At 37.2% G+C, this 22730-nt stretch overlaps 1 protein-coding gene across 1 annotated transcript in view; it reads right to left on the minus strand.

Moving 5' to 3' along the window:
- The window catches only part of KMT2C (lysine methyltransferase 2C), a 283967-nt gene that overhangs the window by 158865 nt on the left and 102372 nt on the right, over positions 1–22730 (minus strand). Inside the window, 3 exon segments of the mRNA XM_038559782.1 lie at positions 578–726; positions 3972–4172; positions 10766–10904. Coding sequence (XP_038415710.1) covers positions 578–726; positions 3972–4172; positions 10766–10904 — 489 coding nt within the window.

Genomic DNA, 22730 nt, shown 5'->3' on the forward strand with positions numbered 1-22730 from the left:
TGGGTCACTATACCATTCACCACTTGAGTGTGGGTCATATCCTGTTCACCGCATCACGAGTGTGGGTCACTATACCATTCACCACGTCGTGAGTGTGGGTCACTAACCTACTCACCACACTGCCACATTGTGAGTGTGGGTCTCTATACTGTTCACCACATCACGAGTGTGGGTCACTACACTACTATTATAAGATGCCCACACACTAAGTTACTGCCTTCACCCTGCATTAAATAGACCCAGACATCCAAGTTCCCCAACTTCTCACAGATCTTTTAAATTTTTCTTTCCTCAATTATCAGATCTCCATGGTGCTGCTGTCTACAGAAAAATAAATGCAAATATCTATGAAAGCATCCAGTTCAGCGTTGGCCCTGTGCAGATGCTACATATAGTAGATAAACACAATTAAACAATTTATCTTACCTCAGCAAATGTACTTAAACAATGACATTTTTTACAAAATAATCATGATTATTTCTAGATGAAAAGAATTTACTATTAAGTTGAAAATTCACTAAGATCACAGCATCTACAGTAAAGAGATAGTGCTTATGGGAGCCTGGCTCATTTATACCTGTGGGATCAAACAAGGCCTGGACATCGATGGCATCGGGAAGGCCAACCAGACTGAGCTCATCCCACAGTTTGCCAGCCTGATCATCGGAAGCGGTCTGAGTGCTTACACTTACACAAGAGACTATATTCTGCAGAGGAGATCGTTCTCTGGAAAAATAAAATAAAACAGATGTGAAAGTGGTAACAAGTAGATGATTATTTTGTTTATAACAACTTAATATAATGAATTGCCAAATCAATTTTAATTTATTAGGCATAAACTGTCAGTAAACAACTTTTTAGAACACATCTGTTATTATTCATAGTGCAATATAAAACTGGGTTGCTATATTATATCACGTAAGCAACAACTAAAAAAAGTATCCAAATCCATAAGGAAGTTTTAAAAATTACAGTTACAAATTTATTTTGCCATTCTATAATTTTTTAAATGACACTCTAATATTCTAATCAGGAACTATATTTTATCACATAAAATAAATATTCCCTTCAGCCTTACTTAAATGCTTGTGAAACATAACTCGATCAGAAATTTTAATTTGCTTTATCGTGAGGACTACCACAACAGAGCTGGCAGTTAATTTTATGTAAAGAAAGGTTATTTCCCAGGGGAAATGAAAACCCACTACAAAGTGAAGAGGGAGGTAGTGGGAGCAGAACGTGTCAGCTGGAGCTTTCTTACAGTCCCCTCAACAAATCTCGACAGCTGGTCTGTGGCATGATGTTGTAAGACTTTCACCTCACAAGTCAGAAGTAAAATGCAAAAACAAAATAGCTACTAGTGGCTTGGGGAATAAAGAAGATAATGTAACAGCAAAAACAGCAGTATAAAAATGAACATACAACACACGGGAGATTTCAGACTTTCAAAACCCTCAAACTTCAGATATTAATTGAGATCATTAAGTAAACAATGATTACTATTGTGTTTAAACATTAGATACGGGAAATCAGACGACTGGCACTAAAACTTTAACCTTCTCCTGATATCATAGTATTTAACCTGATCATAATTCTGGATTAAATCACTATTGAATATAGATCATGACTCACTGCACTTCTGTATGCTGGATATTTATCATGATTCCTATTAAGAGAAAATCAGCACAATGACCAGGGTACTAAACTTTTTTATACCTGGAATCATTGAAAGAAAAAAAGTATTAACATATTTCAATAAGTACATTTAAATATCAAACCATATAAAAGTAACCAGTATTTTTATGTTTAGCATTAGAAATGCATACTCACTTAAAAAAAAAAAAAGTTTAGCATGCTATTCTAACTTTAAATCTTCATTTTTATAAATGCCCACAGTATAATGAGAACAAACTCTTTCCTATAAATATAATCTCCATTCCTACAAATAGATTCTTCATTACTAATCATTGTTCTTTTACTGGGATGGGAGAAAAAAGACGAACAGTTCATCTAATATAGACTAATGAATTGTTCTAAGATTTCTTTGCACCAGTATCTGATGGGGGAGACAGGTATAAAAATCAATGAAATGACTAATCAGTCTACTATTACTAATCAATTCCTAACCACTAGCTTAATCAAACTTCACTTTTAAGTTTTGCAACCAGTTTTTATGTATATACCATGTCAGTAACATGCTGATAGCAACCCTAAGGATGACAGCAGCCAAACTTATTAGGAAAGAATATCAGGAGAAGTCAGCTGAAATACATACCCTCAAAATTTTAAGTCTAAAACAAAAGGAAAGAGAAAAAGAATCCCCAATTACATATTCTTACAATTTAATGCCACCAAAAATAAAATTATTTTTAAAGCCTCCTTTTCAAATTTAAAACAAAAACAAGTTTGTTTATTTGGTTTCGATTCATCAGTAATATATTTTGTGACTATTTAAAATCATTACCAAATTAAACTGTCTACCCCTAAATGAATTTCAAATTTTATAAACGTGTTTTATTCCTCAAGTCCATTAACTGTCTTGTTATCGTTACTTAATACATTAGTAAACACTAAGTGTATATAAAGACTAAACCAAGGCTCTTTTTTACATAATTATCTTAGCCCATTAAAGTTTTCAGTAAAAATTAACTTAGCTTATAAAATAAGTAAACAAAGCCCAACTGTATTTCCCAGAATAAGTGTTTATATGATTGCCATTATTCAAAGGCGGAAGAGAAGGATATGAGATATAAGCTAGTCTAGTTCATTAAATTTGCTAATTACTCATGGACATTAAAAGTTTGCTAGACTTTTGATATATTTTACTATATTAACTAGGATGTGAGTGCTCAATTAATTACAAAAGGAAAAAAAATTACAAAAGGAAAAGTTCTTCTATACGATCTAGCTCTGGCCCTTCAAATATCAAGAAACTAAACACAGTACTTCTAAACTTCCTTAAGCTGTTCCACCTTAAATTTTTTTAAAAGATTATTTCTTGTTATTGTTTCATTTCCTACTTCAGGTCTTCAAGGCATTGGCAGCAGTCCAAAAGAAGGAGCCAATCAAGTAAGTACAACACAACAATGCCTTAGTACTTAAATTTGGATGAAAGCCAGATAAGCACTTGGATGATTACATCATCACCCTCAAGGGGCAGAGCTGGTTAGCCTTCCAAGCTAAATTAATTTTTACACTTTCTCATCGACTACAGAAACTTATACTCCCTCAAATACCAGAGCCAAGTTCACATATTAAGATGGCCTTTTTAAACAAAACTCAGCAACACATAAAAAAAATTTTAACTCCAAAATTAAACATATTAGAGAAAAGTTTAAGGTAACAATAATGTTGATGAATACAGGCACACATGTATAGTTATACAGATGCCTTAGTAAATTCTTATTTCATTTAAAAAAAAAGAGAGAGCTGCTTCTTTAACTTCAGAAAGGGCATTCTGAGTATATAATTACTCAGAAACAAAGTTAATCCTTATTTTAACAGTTTATAGGACAGCTCAACATTCTAAACCATGAAAGTAACTAAATGACAAATTAAGAACATGAGTAGTGAAACCCATCTTGGTATTGTCATTCTGTTAGGTTATATTCTTATAAACAATTAAAAACTTATTCAAAGGAATGAAAGAAGGACTTCATTGATCTGTTTTACCTCCTTCTCATAAATTTCCTCTAGGTTTATGTTATGTTCTTTTAAAGTTTTCTTCTAACAGTGAACTTTCGTCATCACATGGATTTTAATATACAATTAAGATAACACTTTTTTTTTTTACACAAGAAATTTTGAGAAAAGGAGTGTTTTTTAGGGGTAATGGTGAGGCATAAAGCATTCTATGAATGTTGAAAAACATGAGAAATGATTCAGTAACAACTCATATATATATTCAGTGAGATGAAAATAAATTATATATAGCCTTACTGCATTCCAACCATTTATTCAAAGTTGCTTACTTTCTCTGTCCTCTTTGTTTTCGCGGTGCTGAGTTTTGTATTCTCTCACAGGTGCCATTGCTGTTGTCATCAACGTCCTTCTTGTTAGAAGGCTGGCTTTTCCATGGCAAGATAAACCCAGGCGTTACTCTAAATTGTTTTAAGTCTCCTTGTCCTAAGGAACTTTTTTCACCACAGTAACAAAAAGCGCAGAGCTGTTCACTGGTAGAAATAAAAAGTAAGAAAGAGAAGGAGAAAGTAGTTTTATTCAACTATTTTTAAAGTGATAGACTACAGATACTTGTGGTTTAAATATTACGACCTTAGTGCAAGCTAAGCTTGAGTATGTATATGCCATAAGAACAATTAAGCTTAAAAATCAATTATACATTTGCAATTCATAGCATGACTTTTTATAGTAGGCATACCAAATCAAAAAATTCTAGTTTATATGTAAAAAAATAATTTTCTTTTTAATATAACTCAAGAAAATGGAAGTAATACAAAAAAAGAATAAAGTAGGTAAAGCTAAGGGTGGGAAAGAGGGCAGGGTTTAATCGCCACTCAATGACATACTGGCTCTGTAAAACTTGCGGTGACAAACCACATGATGGTCCATTCTTTATGCATGACACAGATACAAAACACATGTGAACAAACATGAAGACATAAAAACATGGATTTAAGTGCTTACTAGGTTAAGCAGTTAGTGGTGAGGAGTATGTGTGAAAGAGTTTGACAGGAGTGAACAAGGAATAAATAGGTAGAGCAAGAAGATCTTAGGGCAAGTGAAACTATTTCCCATGATACACTGTAAAGGCAATGTATGACATTAGGCATTTGTCAAAAATCATAAAACCATATAACACAAAGAATGAACCCTAATGTAAACTATGGTGTTTTGTTAATAATAATGTATTAATACTAGTTTATCAATTGTAACAAATGTACCACACTTAGGTACAATCCTAATAATAGAGAACACTCACAGAAGGAGGGCAGGCTGGGAATGGGAACTCTGTACCATGTGTTCAATTTTCCTAAAAACCTAAATTTGTTCTAAACAATAACATCTATTAATTACAATAAAATTAAGAAGTTAAAAGACAAAAAACAATATATGCTTATGGAATAGATGCTTAATAAAAGATCTTAGAACAGAATTAAAAGGACTACTCCTTGAAAGGGGAACCCTCTTGCACTGTTGGTGGGAATCCAAACTGGTGCAGCCACTGTAAAAAACAGTATAGAGGTTCCTCAAAAAGTTAAAAATAGAGCTACCCTATGATCCAGCAATCACACTCCTGGGTATTTACCCAAAGAATACAAAAACACTAACTCAAAGCGATACGTGCACTCCTATGTTTATTGCAGGATTATTTATAATAGTCAACATATGGATGCAGCCCAAGTGTCTATCATTGATGAATGGATAAATAAGATGTGATTTTATATTTATATTTATATACACACACAATGGAATATTAGCCATAAAAAAAGAATGAAATCTTGCCATTTGCAACAACATGGATGCAACTAAGCAAAATAAGTCAAAGAAAGACAAATACCATATGATTTCACTCATGTGGAATGCTGTTGTTTGGGGATAGTTTTTTTTTTTTTTTTTTTAAGATTTTATTTATCCATTCATGAAAGACACAGAGAAAGACAGAGAGAGGCAGAGAGAGGCAGAGACACAGGCAGAGGGAGAAGCAGGCTCCATGCAGGAAGCCCGACATGGGACTTGATCCCGGGTCTCCAGGATCGCGCCCTAGGCCAAAGGCAGACGCCAAACCGCTGAACCACCCAGGGATTCCCCAGGGATAGTTTTTTTTGTTTGTTTTTTGTTTTTTGTTTTCCCCCGAAGATCACATACATCTTTGACTTTTTTTTTTTTTAATTTTTTTTATTTATTTATGATAGTCACACAGAGAGAGAGAGAGTGAGAGAGGCAGAGACACAGGCAGAGGGAAAAGCAGGCTCCATGCACCAGGAGCCCGACGTGGGATTCGATCCCGGGTCTCCAGGATCGCGCCCTGGGCCAAAGGCAGGCGCCAAACAGCTGCGCCACCCAGGGATCCCTGACTTTTTTTATCATGGAAAATTTTGAACAAAGATGCAAAAGTAAAATCAGTTAATAAATGCTCATGAACCCATCAATCAACTTTACCTGTTAGCAATATTTTGTTTTTCTCATTTTATCCATTCACCCCTTATTTTATTTATGACAGCGTATCTTATTTTATTCAAGTTTTTATTTAAAATTCAGTTACTTAACAAACAGTGCAATATTATTTTCAGGTACAGAACCTAGTGATTCATCACTTACATACAACAGCTGGTGCTCATCAGGACAAGTGCCCTCCTTAATTCCCATCACCTACTTCATCCATTCCCCCCACACACCTCCCCTGGGTAACCCTCAGTTTGTTCTCTAGAGCTAAGAGTCTTTATTGGTTTGCGTCACTCTCTTTTTCTTTTCCCTTTGCTGATATGTGGAATTTAAGAAACAAAATGGAAGGACGTAAGGGAGAAAAGAGAGCGGCAAACCAGAAAACAGACTCTTAACTACAGAAAACACACTGTTGGTTGGGAGGGAGAGGTGAATAGGGGGATGGGGGTAACAGGTGAAGGGGATGAAGGAGGCCACTTGTGATGAGCACTGGGTGATGTATGGAAGTGCTGAATCACTAAATTCTACCCCTGAAACTAACATTACACTGTATGTTAATGAATAGGAATTTAAATAAAAAACTTAAAAAATATAACAGAATTTTAAAAACACAATATTTCTTAGCTTTAAAAAATATTTCATTTATTGTGGATTTTTTTCTTCATTGGTTTTAATTTTTTTTTTTTTTTTTTTTTTTTTTTTTTTTTTTTTGGTTTTAATTTTTTTAAACATTTTTTTAGGGGTGTCTGGGTGGTTCAGTCAGTTAAGCATCTGGACTCTTGATTTGAGGTCAGGTCTTGATCTCAGGATCCTGGAATAGATCCCTGCATTGAACTCCACACTCAGCAGGAAGTCTGCTTAAGATTCCTTCTGCCCCTCCCCTCCCCCCCAGATTAATAAAATCTTTTAAAAATTAAATTGTTTTAAAGTATTACTTACACTTTTATCACCATAAAAATGGGGGGAAAACTAAATTATAATAAAGAGAATAAAAGGACTGCTCATCTTGGATATATTTTCTCTTCACCACAAATTTACAGCTGCTGCATCCAAACCTTCCTTCTCAGGCACTGATGTTTCACCACAACCTCATACTATGTATCTCGTGAACTTTTGTAATGTCTTACATTAACAGGTGATAAAAATAAACTATGTTTTTAGGGAATTTTTTTTCCTCTTAAATTCAAATTATGTCCCTCAACTAATTACCTTGATGAAAGTTACCTATTTATGTTTTTCAATTTCATGATAAACTGTGTTGCCCATTGATACTGAGACAGAAAGACACACACATACACATACATACACACACTTAAATGCGGTCTACTCCTAAAAAAACAAAGTTGAAAAGGAATATAGTTTTTCCTCCTGCCTAAAAGATATGACCACCAGTATTATTATTGTTATTTTCTTACTTATAACTTCCTTGAAGCTACTAAGGCTTACAATTCTTTCAGCATACCCCATTTCATTTCTTTCTTTCCTTAGGAGCATCACTCATGATGAGCAACAATCAGATGGACATCAGCCTTATCAGCACTGATTACAACAAAACTGATTAGAAAATGGAGTGATATTTTTAAAGTACTGACAGAAAATACCTTCATCTTCAATGTCACACCCAAACCATCACTCCAATGTGATGGTGTAGTAAAAGTAATCCCAGGCTTGTAAGAGCGCAGTGATTTTGCCACACAACAGATCCACAATGAAAATAATTTTAAAGAAGTACTCAAATTACTGAAGAATTAGGGAAGGTTTAAGGAGATGGAAGAAGTAAGGACAGTCATCTAGACACCTCAGCGTAATTTATTAACTTTAAAGGTAGGACAAAGGAAATTTCTGTCTTCTGCTTTGGGTGCAGAAAGCTGCAAAGAGCACTGCTCCCACCCTCATAGCAAAATCTTGCCAATCTACAAATTCGCTTTTCTTGAACACATTACATTGCAGAAGTCACAGAACAACCAATTCACCTCTAAATGAATGAAAGTCACTCCCCCAAAAAAAAAAAAAAAAAAAAAAGAAAGTCACTCCCAAAAAAGAGATGAATGAGGCACAAGCATTTGCTTAGTCTGGGGAAGGAGCCACTGTATATCATATAAGCAGCATAAGAAAAATTCAGTGAAAAATTTTAACTAGTGCAAGTATGAAACAGTGTGACAATACAAAATATCTGTGACTCACAAAACACAGGGTAAATTCTATGCCACTCATAATCTTCTCTCTGCATACCACTCCAGATGCTCATGCACAACACTAGGGGCATGGCGACAAGTCTGGAGAATGTGCTGGTCATGGCACAAAGCCTGGAGACAAGAACAGGAGCCATGTGGGGAAAGTAGAAAACAACACTCATATCTGTCTCCCTCGTTTTCCCTGGGGAACGGTAGCCTTAGGCTGATGAGAGGACAGGAAAAACCACCACCACTTGGTGAAGACCAAGTGCTGATGGAGGAACAGTGGGGTGGAGAAGGTGGGCTTTAAGCCTAGAGGAGAAGTAAGACTGTGTCCTGGACTCAGACCATGACCAGGCTCCTACAGATAGTGTAATGACAAGATCACTAAGAACATGGAACCCTCAAAACCAAAGGGCATGGTGCCTATTTAAAAGTAAAGCAAAAAAAAAAACAAAAAAAAAAAAACAAAACAAAAAAAAAAGTAAAGCAAAAAATTTACAAAATTAAAAATTAAAAAAAAAAAAAAAGAGTAAAGCTGAATCAGAACAAGAAATGTTCTGTGCATCCATGCTCTGCCCACAACTCTCATACATCACTAGTGAGGACGCAAAGCAGTACAGTCACACTTGGAACACACTTTGGCATTTTCTATTCAAATTACCTTTCTCCTATCCTATGTATTTACCCAAGTGAAATAAAAACCTCACGTTCACACCAAAATCTGTGAGTGAATATTTATACCAATTGTATTCATAACTGCCCAAAACTGGAAACTACTCAAATATTCCTGAACTAGTTAATGGATAAACTGTGGTAGGAGCTTCCATAAAACAGAATCCTGTTCAACAATAAAAAGGAGGCAACTACTGGTATATACAATAACACAGATGAGCAAAAAGGCCAGAAAATGAGTAAAAAAGGCATTAGCTAAGTAAAAAAGGCCAGAATCAAAAGAACACATACTCTACAATTCCATTTCTACAGGGACCTTAAGAAGATAAGCAGCTGCCAAGGGGAAAGCTGGGAGTCAGGGTTGGCCAACAAACAGGCATTGGAAACTTTCTCAGTAGGATGGGCTGTTCTTTGTCTTGTGGTAACGGTTATGTCACTGTATACAGCTGTCAACTCACTGTAAGGGGTGAATTTCACTGTATGTTAAATTAAACCTCAATTTTTAAAATGGGGGGAAGCAAGGGGCCAAGACAAGAGAAATAGAAATAAGAAGTATATATCTATAAAGTCACTACAGCGTGAAATGCTAGAGGAGAGATGCAAAGAGATATGGACATATGATAAAGCACTTACACTGTTAATACCAAGAAACCAATTCTTGGTTTAAATTCTCTCAAAATTAAGTTCAACAGGGTTAAGAGACATAAGATTTGAGACATAAGATTTAAGGGAAATGATCTTAAAAACAAAATATAATGTATGATCAAAAGAAAAAAAAATCAACCCAATAAAGAACAGAAAGAAGTAATGCCTTCACAGAACTCACATGATATTGATAATTAAGTAATCAAATCAACTGCTGAGAAATAACAAGTGCTACCAAGAAAAATAAAACAGGATTAATGGGGAAAATGCGTTGGGGACTGTTTTAATTTTCAGTCTACTCTTTTATTTTGCAACTTTTCAAACTTCCTCAAAATGGGGAACAAACCATGTATGGGTAAGGTGTCTAGTATACCTCCAAATGGAGATGTCAAGCAGACAGACGGATAGGAAAGTCTGAAGTTCAGAGAAAGGTCAGCCCTGGAAATATAAATATGAGGTTCATCAGCACACAGACAAAATGTAGCCATCACACTGAATGAGCATTGCCAGAGATGGAGTAGAAATAAAAGTATGCGTGCTGAAGACTTCAGTCGGATTTCCCCAACATTATAAAAAGCAAGGGTCTTTGCAAAAGCCAGCAAAAAATGAGGAGTCAGGGGTGCCAAAAGCAAAAGAAAGAAAACATTTCAAGACGATGGGAGTATGTAACTGATAAATGATTTCATAGTTTTATTCATGTCTTTCAAACAAGGCCTAAAAAAGTCCAAGACTTCAAAGCTGAAGTACACACAAGATAAGTTATAATGTCCTTTATTTCTTTTTCTAAGGAATGAAGAAAGAGTAAGGAACAAGAGTATAAAAGTTTACAGGTAATTATCAAAAAATCAATCGTTACACTAAAAGCTTGGAGTTATTTCTTTGGTTAGGACTAGCATGCTGGTGATAGTCTATGCTGGCCTGCAGAGAGGAGGCTAACATGCTAGTCTATTGCTCTGTTCTACAATCACCAAAGCCCACAGACATACTTTACTCCAACAACACACAGAGGCATCAGTCATAAATTTAAAATTACTAAATAATAAAATTTCATGGGTATTTACATACCAAACTTGTACTCCCTGAATTCTCTCTATAGCCAGTTCCCTGCCTGTCATTAATCCCCAACCCAGCTGCATTCATTCTCTAACCTGATTTTGGCTTCTACACCAACAGAGACCAGGGAGCTCGCAGATTCCTCAGACACAGAACGCTGAAGAACTGGGATCGGCCGTTTGCTGTTGTCCACTTCTGCTTCAGCATCCTCTTCTGCAGATTGTTCTTTGATTTCTGCTTAATAGTGAACAAAAGAATATAAAAAGTCATTTTTGCATTTAAATCAATCTTTGGTTAATTTATCTGTAAAGCATACACAGCATGGGAAGAAGGTTCAAAAAGCATTGGCAGTATTTCATTAGTACTAGAAAAGTTTGTGTACGTAAATAATGGCACAGTTTATATTTATTCTCTATTGCAACATGATAATCAAAATAACATGAAACAGGGATCCCTGGGTGGCGCAGCGGTTTAGCGCCTGCCTTTGGCCCAGGGCGCGATCCTGGCGACCCGGGGTCGAATCCCACGTTGGGCTCCCGGTGCATGGAGCCTGCTTCTCCCTCTGCCTGTGTCTCTGCCTCTCTCTCTCTCTCTCTCTCTCTCTGTGACTATCATTTAAAAAAAAAAAAAAAAAAACATGAAACATGGCACACTGTTCTTTCTGTGTACCTTGCCACTGACTCCGTGAATTTCATCTTAGTAATAACTGTTAAGGGCAGCCCTTGTGGCCCAGCGGTTTAGCGCCGCCTTCAGCCCAGGGTGTGATCCCACGTCAGGCTCCATCAGGCTCCCGGCATGGAGCCTGCTTCTCTCTCTGCCTCTCTCTCTCTCTCTGTCTCTAATGAATAAATAAAATCTTTAAAAATAATAATAAATAAATAAAAAATAATAATAATAATAAATAAATAAGGTTTTTCACAATTTATAAATAAAATTATCATTAATTTAAAACAATTATTAAGCCTAATTAGTAGCCATTCTAGAAGAAAATAATTGAAAAGAGCACATCTTGACTCCATTGCCTTTTTCATTTACCCTCAAGACACCAACCCCAAACACCTCGCACATACTTTCTTAGGAGGCAAGTTAACAAATACCATTACCTGTAATATCATGCTTCTCTTTATTTTTTTTTAAGATTTTATTTATTTATTCATAAAGACACAGAGAGAGAGGCAGAGACACAGGCAGAGGGAGAAGCAGGCTCCATGCAGAGAGCCCAACGTGGGACTTGATCCAGGGTCTCCAGGATCACGCCCTGGGCTGCAGGCAGCGCCAAACCGCTGCGCCACCGGGGCTACCCTCATGCTTCTCTTTAAATAGAAATGATCTATCCACTCTCTTAGACTGCATTGCCAGACAATGAGCAGGCACTGTCCCTCCACCAGGGATCCTGATGCAATCCCACACTTCAGTCGATCCTCCTTGCCTAATCTGACATTTACTTTTACCTTTCCGCACCACCACCCCAAACCAAAGAAACAAATATAAAGCACTTATAGCACTTCAAACTCCTCCTCTCTGTCTTTCCTTCCTTTTCCCACTAAAATCCATGAAATGAGACTCTGGAGGAACTGTACTCCATTACCTTCCCCTCACTAATCCCTTGCTAACGGGCATCCTTCTACTGCAACACTGTTCTCCCCACCAACAGCAACAGAACTAACAATCCAGGGCCTACTCACATGCCTTCAAACTATCTAGACAACCAAGGAAAACCTCCTTCTTATTGAAAGGCTCTCCCACCTTTTATAAGCAGGGGGTGTAATGGATTACTACAGGTTCAGGGTCATAAAGACTGCTCTCACATACCAGTTCTACCAACTACTGTCTGTACAGTTTATACAGTCATTTCCTGAAGTCTCCATTGTCTCACCTACAAACCCAGAAAGTGACCATGTATCTCATGAGGCTGCTAATGAAAATTAAATGATCTGCTATCTGTCTCTTCAGCTGATTTCTTTTAGACCTCTAAACATGGAATCAACCCTTCAGATGTCCTTTATGTGTTCTTTCTTCTTGAAGAACTTAATGACTATCCAGGTCTTAACAGTCTCCTCTGGACTTCATGGTCATCAACTGACACCTGCAGCCCCAGGTTCCTCTCCTGAGTTTTAGACCATACTTTAACTTCATTCTGGACATATCTAGCAGCTGGAACACTAAATTCCACACCAAGTTTGATCTTGCACCTTTCAGATCAACTCTTCAATCTGACTTGCCTATTTTTGTGACTATCAAAGTCTCCTAAATTCATAATAAAGTTTAGGTAAGTGTTTTGACAAATAACTTTGAGAGCTATTAATTGTTCAGTTAGAAAAGCTACAAATAATTATAAGTCTTGTCAAATCATGAAATGAATGATGAAATAGAGCATCAAACAGTTTAGGTTCTATTTAATAATATTGTTCTTTCTTAAACTGTAATAGTAAAGTTGACCATAAGTCAAGTGCTTATGGGCCTATCAATCATGCTGTCTCTCCTGTCTACCCCTAGACACAAAACTGAGACTGACTACCTAGAATCAACCCTACAAATACAAAATATATTTGTATCAAAGGGTTATAAAGATTTGCAAACTCTACTATATTAAAATACTAAATTTCTATATAACAAAAGATATCACAAAATGAAAAAGTATATCATAGATTGAAAGAATATACATGTAACATGTATCTATAAATAGGTATTCAAATCCAGAATATGTAAAGAACTTCACAGATGAACAAGGCACATTACCCCATAGAAAATGGACAGAATTATAAAATCTACACTACCTTTTACATCCAAATTTTAGTAAGTGACTAAATTTGAATTACATCCAAATTCTTAGCTAGTGACTTTATTTCCCAACCTTCTTTGTAGCTATCAGAGCAAGTTCTAATAGATTCTGACCAAAAGTGACCATGCAGCTTCTACATCACCAAACAGGAAGGGATTTGCTCTAAACTAAATTATATTCCCTCTTTCCTATGCACAGGAACACAGACATATCAGCAACCCAGATGCAATGCTACAGAGGAGAACAACACTCTTGCCAAGGGCAGAAAAACAAGATGAAGGAGCCTGGGTCCATAAACAACCATAGGGAGCAAAGATGCCCCATGAGCCTGAACCCCTCATTTCAGAAATACTGCACAAAAAAAATTAATTTGTTTTATTTACGCCACCACTGTATTTTGGGGTCTCTGTTACAGCATTTTAACCCCTGCCCCAATTAACAGAGAAACCAGTGTAAGAAACCAGGAGGGGGAACTGCCATAACAAACATTTAAAATCCAAGTTGGTGGGATCCCTGGGTGGCGCAGCGGTTTGGCGCCTGCCTTTGGCCCAGGGCGCGATCCTGGAGACCCGGGATCGAATCCCACATCGGGCTCCCGGTGCATGGAGCCTGCTTCTCCCTCTGCCTGTGTCTCTGCCTCTCTCTCTCTCTCACTGTGTGCCTATCATAAATTAAAAAAAAAAAAAAAAAAAAAAAAAAAAATCCAAGTTGGTGATAAGGCAATGAGAACAGTGATAGAGTTTGGAAATTAACTGGTCTTTTTTATGCTATATCAAAATATTTAGTAGATCTACAATAACTTGGAAAGCACACCAGGTGCTTCCAGAACTTATTGATCTAGGGATAGCATCTGGAAAGAGCCAAAAGTTATTTTGTGTTGTCTGCCCTCTAGTGCTTTTATAACCAAAGACAGAGAAAGTAACATGGTTCCACTAGACAGATTCCCTCTGCCTATTATATTCAAAGCACTATAAAATGACCATATATAAACATTCCTTTCAGGAAGCATTTCATTTCTACCCAGAGATGCCCTGAGCACATGTGGGATATACTCTTTTTGTACCATTCCTATTACCAGTAATAAGGAAGAATAAGAGTCAAGATAGGAGGAGTAATAAGAAGAGTACACCTCAGCAGCTCATACCCTGAGCAACATGGACCAGGATCATGTGCCATGATATTGCCCTGGGAGCACTTTGCTCCTAAGGGCCAGCTCTGCTTAGCTTCCACTCCCAAACTGCATTCCCTCAAACAGGATGCAACCTGTCTGTTCTCTTGTATATGCTATCTACCACGTACGGCCTCTTGTCAAAATTTTTCTCCAGGCAAACTGTAGCACAATCCCAACTACTTCCTTATTTTGATCTCTCTCAAAAAGAAAATACATAACACTTTCAGTATTTTTAGGAGCTTTTTTGTTGCTTATAACTACGGCGAAACCAGTAGGAAGACCATCTGTCTCTCATAGTCTGCTCTCTTCTCTCTCTCTCCCTCTCTCAAATTAGATCAGAAGGAGATGGCAAGGTTAAACATAAATGTAAATGGCAGGCTGGTAGGAATGTGGGTACTCAAGCTTTAGAAATTAAGCTCCTTGCATTTCAGAGGGGCAAAAAACAGATTCAGACTACAGGGAATTTTTTTTTTTTCCTAATGGAATCTGGAACAGGCCTGATCCAAAAAGAGAATAATATTAAGGCAGGCTTCACGAGTTCACCCTGTTCTCCTTTTGCTTCCAGGTATGACTGCCACTGGGTCTGCCTATGATCCTACCCTGAATCTGCTAAAGACACGATGGGGATTGATGGGTTTGAGTTGGATTTTTGTTTTTAGTCATTTGTTCTTTAAAGAATAAGGAGAAATAAAGAGGAATCTTATGACTGCTTGCTAGGGGGCAATTCTAAACACAAAATAGAAACAAAAAAAAGTACCCCTAAATAAGTGAAACTATACACAGTGATAGAACCTATCTGGATGGGATGAGCACTGGGTGTTATACTATATGTTGGCAAACTGAACTCCAATAATCAAATATACAAAAGAAAAAAAAACCTATCGTGGGATGCCTGGGTGGCTCAGCAATTGGGCCTCTGCCTTCAGCTCAGGGCGTGATCCTGAAGTCCCAGGATCAAGTCCCACATCAGGCTCCCTGCATGGAACCTGCTTCTCTAATGTCTCTGCCTCTGTGTGTGTGTGTCTCTCATGAGTAAATAAATAAAATCTTTAAAAAAAAAAAAAAAAGATAGAACCTATCTTTTTTAGTTGTCACTCTTCATTTAGTAGAATAAGTTAAATTTTACTATCTGTCAAAGTCAAGTCAGGACAATTAAACTATAATTGTTTAATAGATATAAATGTTTATATCTCCCTCTTCTCCTAGCCCCAGTCTTCAAAAGATTGCCAGAGTTTCACAGCAGAATGTTAAACAGATTGCTCTGGTTGAAAATGATGTCATCCAAATATCCAACCAGAGATGTCAACCAGAAGTGCCCTGGTGAAATGACTGTAAACTCAGTAACAAATTAGGAGATAGTTCTGGTGCCAGTACTTGCTTAACCACAGTTTACTACTAAAAACGCACTCTTGAACACCATCCTGTGGCTATGCCGAAACCACAAAAGCTAACCATTCAACCAATAAAATAGCCCAGGCTCAGCAACTCTGCTACTTTGCAGAGCTATTGCCTTTCATAGCATTCTATTCATTCAAATGTATAACAGACTCAAACTATGAAACAGGACTAAGCAGGCACTTCTCACATTTTAAAAATGTCCCCATTGTATTTTTCTTGAATATAAAATATTCCACGTATCTTTCTCCTTACTTTGAACTTGACCTAAAATAAAGGCAATGCTACTCAGTCACAAAATGTTTTAAAATCAGAAGAATCCAGTCTGACCTCAGGGATGACACACAGAGATGATTTTATTCTCCGCAGACCCTACCTGTGTTTAATCTTGAACCACTAGGTGGCACATGTGCAGAAGTAACTACACTAAAGAACCCAATCCCGCATAAGGAAGCTCCTAAGAGAACTTGGATGGCTCCTGCACTTCATTCAGTGGCATGGCCTAAGTGCTATGCAAATCTCAGGGGATGCAATAGTAAATCAGATCTAAGCCCTGTCGTTAAACAATACCATTCCACCCAGGATTCTTACTTACAGTTCCAAATAGTTGTTTCTGTGAAGGAACAGCAAAGGCTGTTTTAGTTTGCTGTATTAGTTAAAATCAGAGGTTTGGAATCAAATGGTCCAGAATCTGCACTGCAAGCAGTGCGACCCTGGTAAATTAGTTCATCTCAATTTCAGTTTGTTAATCATTTAAAAGATAGCTAATACCACCTAGTATAAAATGATCTAGGATTAAAAAAGATAATACATGTAAAGCACTCAGCCCAATGCCTTAAGTATATAGTAAGGGTAGGTACATGGTTGGTATTCTATCTACATTTCACACACTATATCCTATCTATTCACTTTCCCACCTAGTTGGGTATCACCTACTAAAATGCCAACCAAACTCTTGATGTCAGGTCACACATTATTATACTGTAGGAAGTAATAAGAATAAAGAGAACATTTATTTAGCAGCTTCTGGCTCTTTGCTAAGGGGTTAATAAATCATTACTTTAGAATAATTTTCACCAAACAGAATTTTGAGTAACTACTGTGTATATATATACATTCCAGTCAAATAGTAGCCTGTTTTTATAAAAGAGTCAGGATTTCGATCCTCAAGGGATCTAGTCAGGAGATAGTGAATAATAATAGAATAGCACACCTGTCACGATGGAGGCACAGCTGTGGTGAGAGTCAAGGGAAGAAGTGGGAGTACAGCTTAGAAAGGCTTCAAAAAGGCATTAAAAGCCCAGCTAAAACTGAAAAGACAGAAAGAGGTGTGCATCTAACAGTTCTCTCACTTAATTCTTTTAAGAAATGAATAGTAATATCTGACATATTATCCTAATTTTAAGATAAGGAAACGAAAGTCAGAAAGTTAAACAAGCGGCTTGAGATCAAAGGTTTGCAATCGGAAGCAAAGCTGGGATTCAAAGTCAGGCTTATAAATCCACAGGATGGGGGGGAAAGGCGAGGCCTAATTCCACTGTGATGAACCGCCCAGCAGTCTCTCACTGAGCACAGAGGTTTGATGAATACATTAATGGTAAAGGGAAATGTTAATATTTTACTAGCAGCATGTTACTAAGGAATCATTTGTTGAATATGAAGGGTATGAAGTGAAATCTGAAAATACAGAATATTTCTTTTATTTTTAAGCACTGCTGGGTAAAATTATGAAGAAAGCATTTATTTTTTTTTAATTTTTTTATTTATTTATGATAGTCACAGAGAGAGAGGCAGAGACACAGGCAGAGGGAGAAGCAGGCTCCATGCACCGGGAGCCTGATGTGGGATTCGATCCCGGGTCTCCAGGATCGTACCCTGGGCCAAAGGCAGGCGCCAAACCGCTGCGCCACCCAGGGATCCCTGAAGAAAGCATTTACCTCATAGCCAAGTTCAAAATAATACAGTTTGATTTTGGACAATTAGGAAATTATTTTCCTCAAAGGTTAGACAATTCTTTGTATATATCCTAAAAATATATTCAGTAAAACTCACCAACACAGTGTAATTGACTGTGAGTTGTCAAAACTACTCCAGAGTCAAAAAAAATAAAAAAAATAAAAAAAAACTACTCCAGAGTCTACCAATGTCCTCCCTTACCAATACATAACACATTCATTCAAAGCACCCAATCTTGAATGAATTTTTTAAATTGACTTATTTAATCAGGGGTTCTAGGATCTTGGTAGCGAAAAATTCATCTAAATCTTTTTTTTTTTTTTTACTAACTTTTGAAATTTGGAATCCTAAAAACTCCTTTCATTATGAATATATGCACAAGCAGAGTGATACACCAACAACTGTGTCTCTGTCACCAACAGAAAGGTCATTTCTTACCACATTCAGTAGTTGCAGATAATCCACAATATCATCACTACTCAAAAATCACAATAATTATTAAATTAGGATTTATAACTTAAGTGTAAATTTTTAAAAACACGCTACGAAACTACAAATTTGTTTTTTTACTATTTTGATAATATTTTGATATAATCATTTATCTTTGCAATCTTACGTAGTTTACTCATTTAAAAGTGTTATTTGGAAAAGAGCCTGCTATAGGTGCCATGGCACCAAGCTAGACCACATGCTCTATAGAAACAGGCACTGTATCTGTTTTGCAAGCCACTCAGTGCAAAATCTGAATGATGCCCAATAACTATTTGATGAACTACATGTGATATAATTAATATCAAGCAAGGAAATCTTATTGTATACATAAGCAAAGAATCACAAAAGGCACAGAGAAAAATATACAAAATATTTTATTTATTTTTCTCTTTTTTTGAAGATTTTGTTTATTTATTCATGACAGACACAGAGAAAGAGAGAGGCAGAGACACAGGCAGAGGGAGAAGCAGGCTCCACACAGGGAGCCCCATGTGGGACTCGATCCCCGGTCTCCAGGATCATACCCCAGGCTGAAGGCAACGCTAAACCACTGGGCCACTGGGGCTGCCCAATACAAAATATTTTAAATGGGATAGTACTTACTAATTACTTTAGTGTACACCAGCACTCATTATCTACTTCTTACCCAAATAACATGCCTGCTTCTATGCTTAAGAGTCAAATATTAAATAGAATAAAAATCATTTATGTCTCCTAACTTCCTTTACCCCCACAGAATGGTGATGCCAAAAAAAAAAAAAAAAAAAGAGAGAGAATGGTGATGCCTTCCTTACATGCTTACTTTATATTTATACTAGGACTACAGAACAAAATGTATCTAAGAAATAGTGTAATCACGCCCTTTCCTTCTTCTGAAAAGCAGTGGTCAAAATAAGCCTCCATTCCGAGGCTTATTTTTTTAAGGCAAATCTTTTTTTTAAGATTTTATTTATTTACTTATTCATAAGAGACACAGACAGAGAGAAAGAGGCAGAGACACCAACAGAGGGAGAAGTAGGCTCCCCACAAGGAGCTCCATGTGGGACTCAATCCCTGACCCTGGGATCATGCCCTGAGCCGAAGACAGACGCTCAACTGCTGAGCCACCCAGGCATCCCAATTCTGACAGTTCTATTTTATGTTGTGTTTCTATCTATCTTACTGAATCTAGTGTATACACTAGGTCCAAACTGAGGTGTACAGCTAAAAAATTAGCACTATATTTAGAAACAGTTATCCTATCTTTATCCATCAAACTACTTAAAATATTGAAACTAATAATATGAAGACAGGGGGATCCCTGGGTGGCTCAGCAGTTTAGTGCCTGCCTTCGGCACAGGGCATGATCCTGAAGTCCAGAGATCGAGTCCCAAATCAGGCTCCCTTCATGGAGCCTGCTTCTCCCTCTGCCTGTGTCTCTGCCTCCCCATCCCCCTCTCTCTGTGTCTCTCATGAATAAATTAAAAAAATATTTTTTTAAAAATATGAAGACAGTCACTACTTTCACAGCACCATGTAAAGATTTAAAATGTAAGCAACTAAAAATAAGGACACAAAAATGTGAAAAATCGGTTCTCTTGGAGTTAACACTTTATGGCTTAGTCTCTTTATACCTCTTTATACTTATCCATAGTTCAATAGATTTTCACAATATACATCACTGTTAGGATTTTAATGTGATTTTTAGGAATGCAAGTACAAAAAGATTAAGAGTCCAACAATTATCAAGCCCAAAGAACACACTGATGTTAATTAAAATAGCAGTTGTTAAAATTTGATTGCTTTCTGGATGTTTTGCTTAGTTTTCTATATGACTTTTTAAATGTGTACTTTTAATGGATATGCATTGTTAGCAATTAATACAAAAAACTAGGGGCACCTGGGTGATGCAATTGGTTAAACAATTGACTCTTGGTTTCAGTTCAGGTCATTATCATGGGATCAAGCCTCACAACTGGCTCTGCGTGGAGTCGGCTTGGGATTCTCTGGCCCTCTCCCCCATGCATACTTGTCTGTCTGTCTGCCTCTCTCTCAAATAAATAACACTTTAAAAAGTATACAAGAAACTAAAATAAAACCAGTAAGTTACAATATACATCTTCACCATGTAATAGTTATGTACAGCAATCTTAATCTTCTGAGCCTTATCTTTATTTAGGCCTAAAACTCAATGCAGATAATACAAAAAGAATACTTTAAAAAAATATCTTCACAGCTAACCTTCAGTAAATGCTTACTATGTCCTAGGCAATGCTTTAAGTGATTAACACATGTTAATTCAATTAAACTGTACAACAACTATATGAAAATACCTTCTAAGTCTGGGATTTTATACAAGCTAATAAGTTAGTCTGTTACTGTTTCATAGATGCTGGCAGAAGACAAAGACTCCTGAATCAAAGAAAAAGGACTTGATTACTCACAGCACAGCAAGCAGCACAAGCATGAGAATATTGATATCTGTTCCTGGGGGCCACACCGTGGGCCTGAATGAATGGCTGTATCACACTGAACTGTGAACAAAGAGCATAGGGAACCCACTGCTTTTATAACAAGCAGTTAAACATGCCTGCTCTTTGTCCCAGAAGGAGACTTTTGCCTCACTCTTCAAGGCTTCCCACCAGGAACACAACCCTGAGAAATGGCCAGATAAGAACAGTCAAGGCCTTACATTCTTGGCATGCACAAGGTACGTCAAGTGCAAGAGACCCATGAAGGAGTATCTCCCAACAGTAGCTACTATTAACATCTCCATGTTACAGATAAGTAAACAAGGTAAGAGATTAAGGAACTTTGTCAAGAATACCGTTAGCAGAGGGGCTCCTGGTTGGCTCAGTCAGTAGAGCATGCAACGCTTGATCTCAGAGTTGTAAGTTTGAGCCCCACACTGAGTATAGAGATTACATATAAATAAAATAAATTTTTAAAAAGAATACAATAAGTAGAGGAGCCCAGATTCCAACACAGGCAATCTGGCTCCAGAGCTTCAACTGCTAAACCACTACTTAGTTGAAGTGTGTGAAGAGTGTGAGTTGAAGTGAAGAAATTAAAATAATTGTAGAACTGTAAACAAGAGGACCTTCAGGAAGAAACAATTCTGAAAACAATGTTAGTATGTGGAAGACAAACTACAGAAAACACACAGAAAAATAAAAAAACAGTGGAAGTGATAAAGATGAAGAACATGTACAACATGCATACTTACTACTACCTGACAAAAAAATAGAATGGAAAAATATTCAAAGATTCTAAAGAAGTAAACATTCTTGAAACAAAGGCAGGACCAAACCTGTGGGTTTATTTTGTTTTAAAGATTTATTTATTTATTTATTTATTTATTTATTTATTTATTCATTCATTCATGAGACACACACATAGAGAGAGGCAGAGACATAGGCAGAGGGAGAAGCAAGCTCCCCATGGGGAGCCCGATATGGGACTCCATCCGGGGACTTCAGGATTACTCCCTGAGCCTAAGGCAGAAGCTCAACTGCTGAGCCACCCAGGCATCCCCAAACCTGTGGATTTAACCTGCAGATCAAAGCAGCAGAAAAAATTAGCTGCCCACCTGTCCCAGCCCTTCACAGAAGCAGCAGACAAAAAGTAAAGCCGATGGAGGATCTCTACAGTGTGATTTATAAGTGTGACCTATGTGATGGATGTCACAGTTGCCTTCTTTGACATCCATTCTATGCCCCTGCCCTTGAAGCCCTCATTTTTGCTCCCCTTCCTATCTCTAGGAGTGAGCTCTATTATACTAGGATTCTACACACTGCCTTACTTTCTAAACAGACTGGGTTAGAGATAGACATATGATTGAAATAAACTGGTCCTAGAATTATTTAGCTGATACACATACATGCTCTCTCTGCTTTGATATGGACAAGAAATGATGTAGCACCCATGACTTCAGGCAACCATCTTCCATCAAGGAGAGCCAGCCACAGAATGAAGCTGACAGATGGACAGGAAGAGGGAAGGGGAGGGGGAAGGGAAGAGATGAGGGAAGGGAGGAAAGGGAAGAAAGAGAGGAAAGGGAGGAAAAGAAAGAAAAGAAAGAGAGAAAGAAAGAGGGAATCCCTGGGTGGCTCAGCAGTTGAGTGCCTGCCTTTGGCCCAGGGTGTGATCCTGGAGTCTGGGGATTGAGCCCCACATCAGGCTCCCTGCATGGAGCCTGCTTCTCCCTCTGCCTGTGCCTCTGCCTCTCTGTGTCACTCATGAATAAATAAATCAGGAAGGAAGGAAGGAAGGAAGGAAGGAAGGA

This window comes from Canis lupus, chromosome 16 (genome assembly GCF_011100685.1).
Source record: "Canis lupus familiaris isolate Mischka breed German Shepherd chromosome 16, alternate assembly UU_Cfam_GSD_1.0, whole genome shotgun sequence".
NCBI lineage: Eukaryota > Metazoa > Chordata > Mammalia > Carnivora > Canidae > Canis > Canis lupus.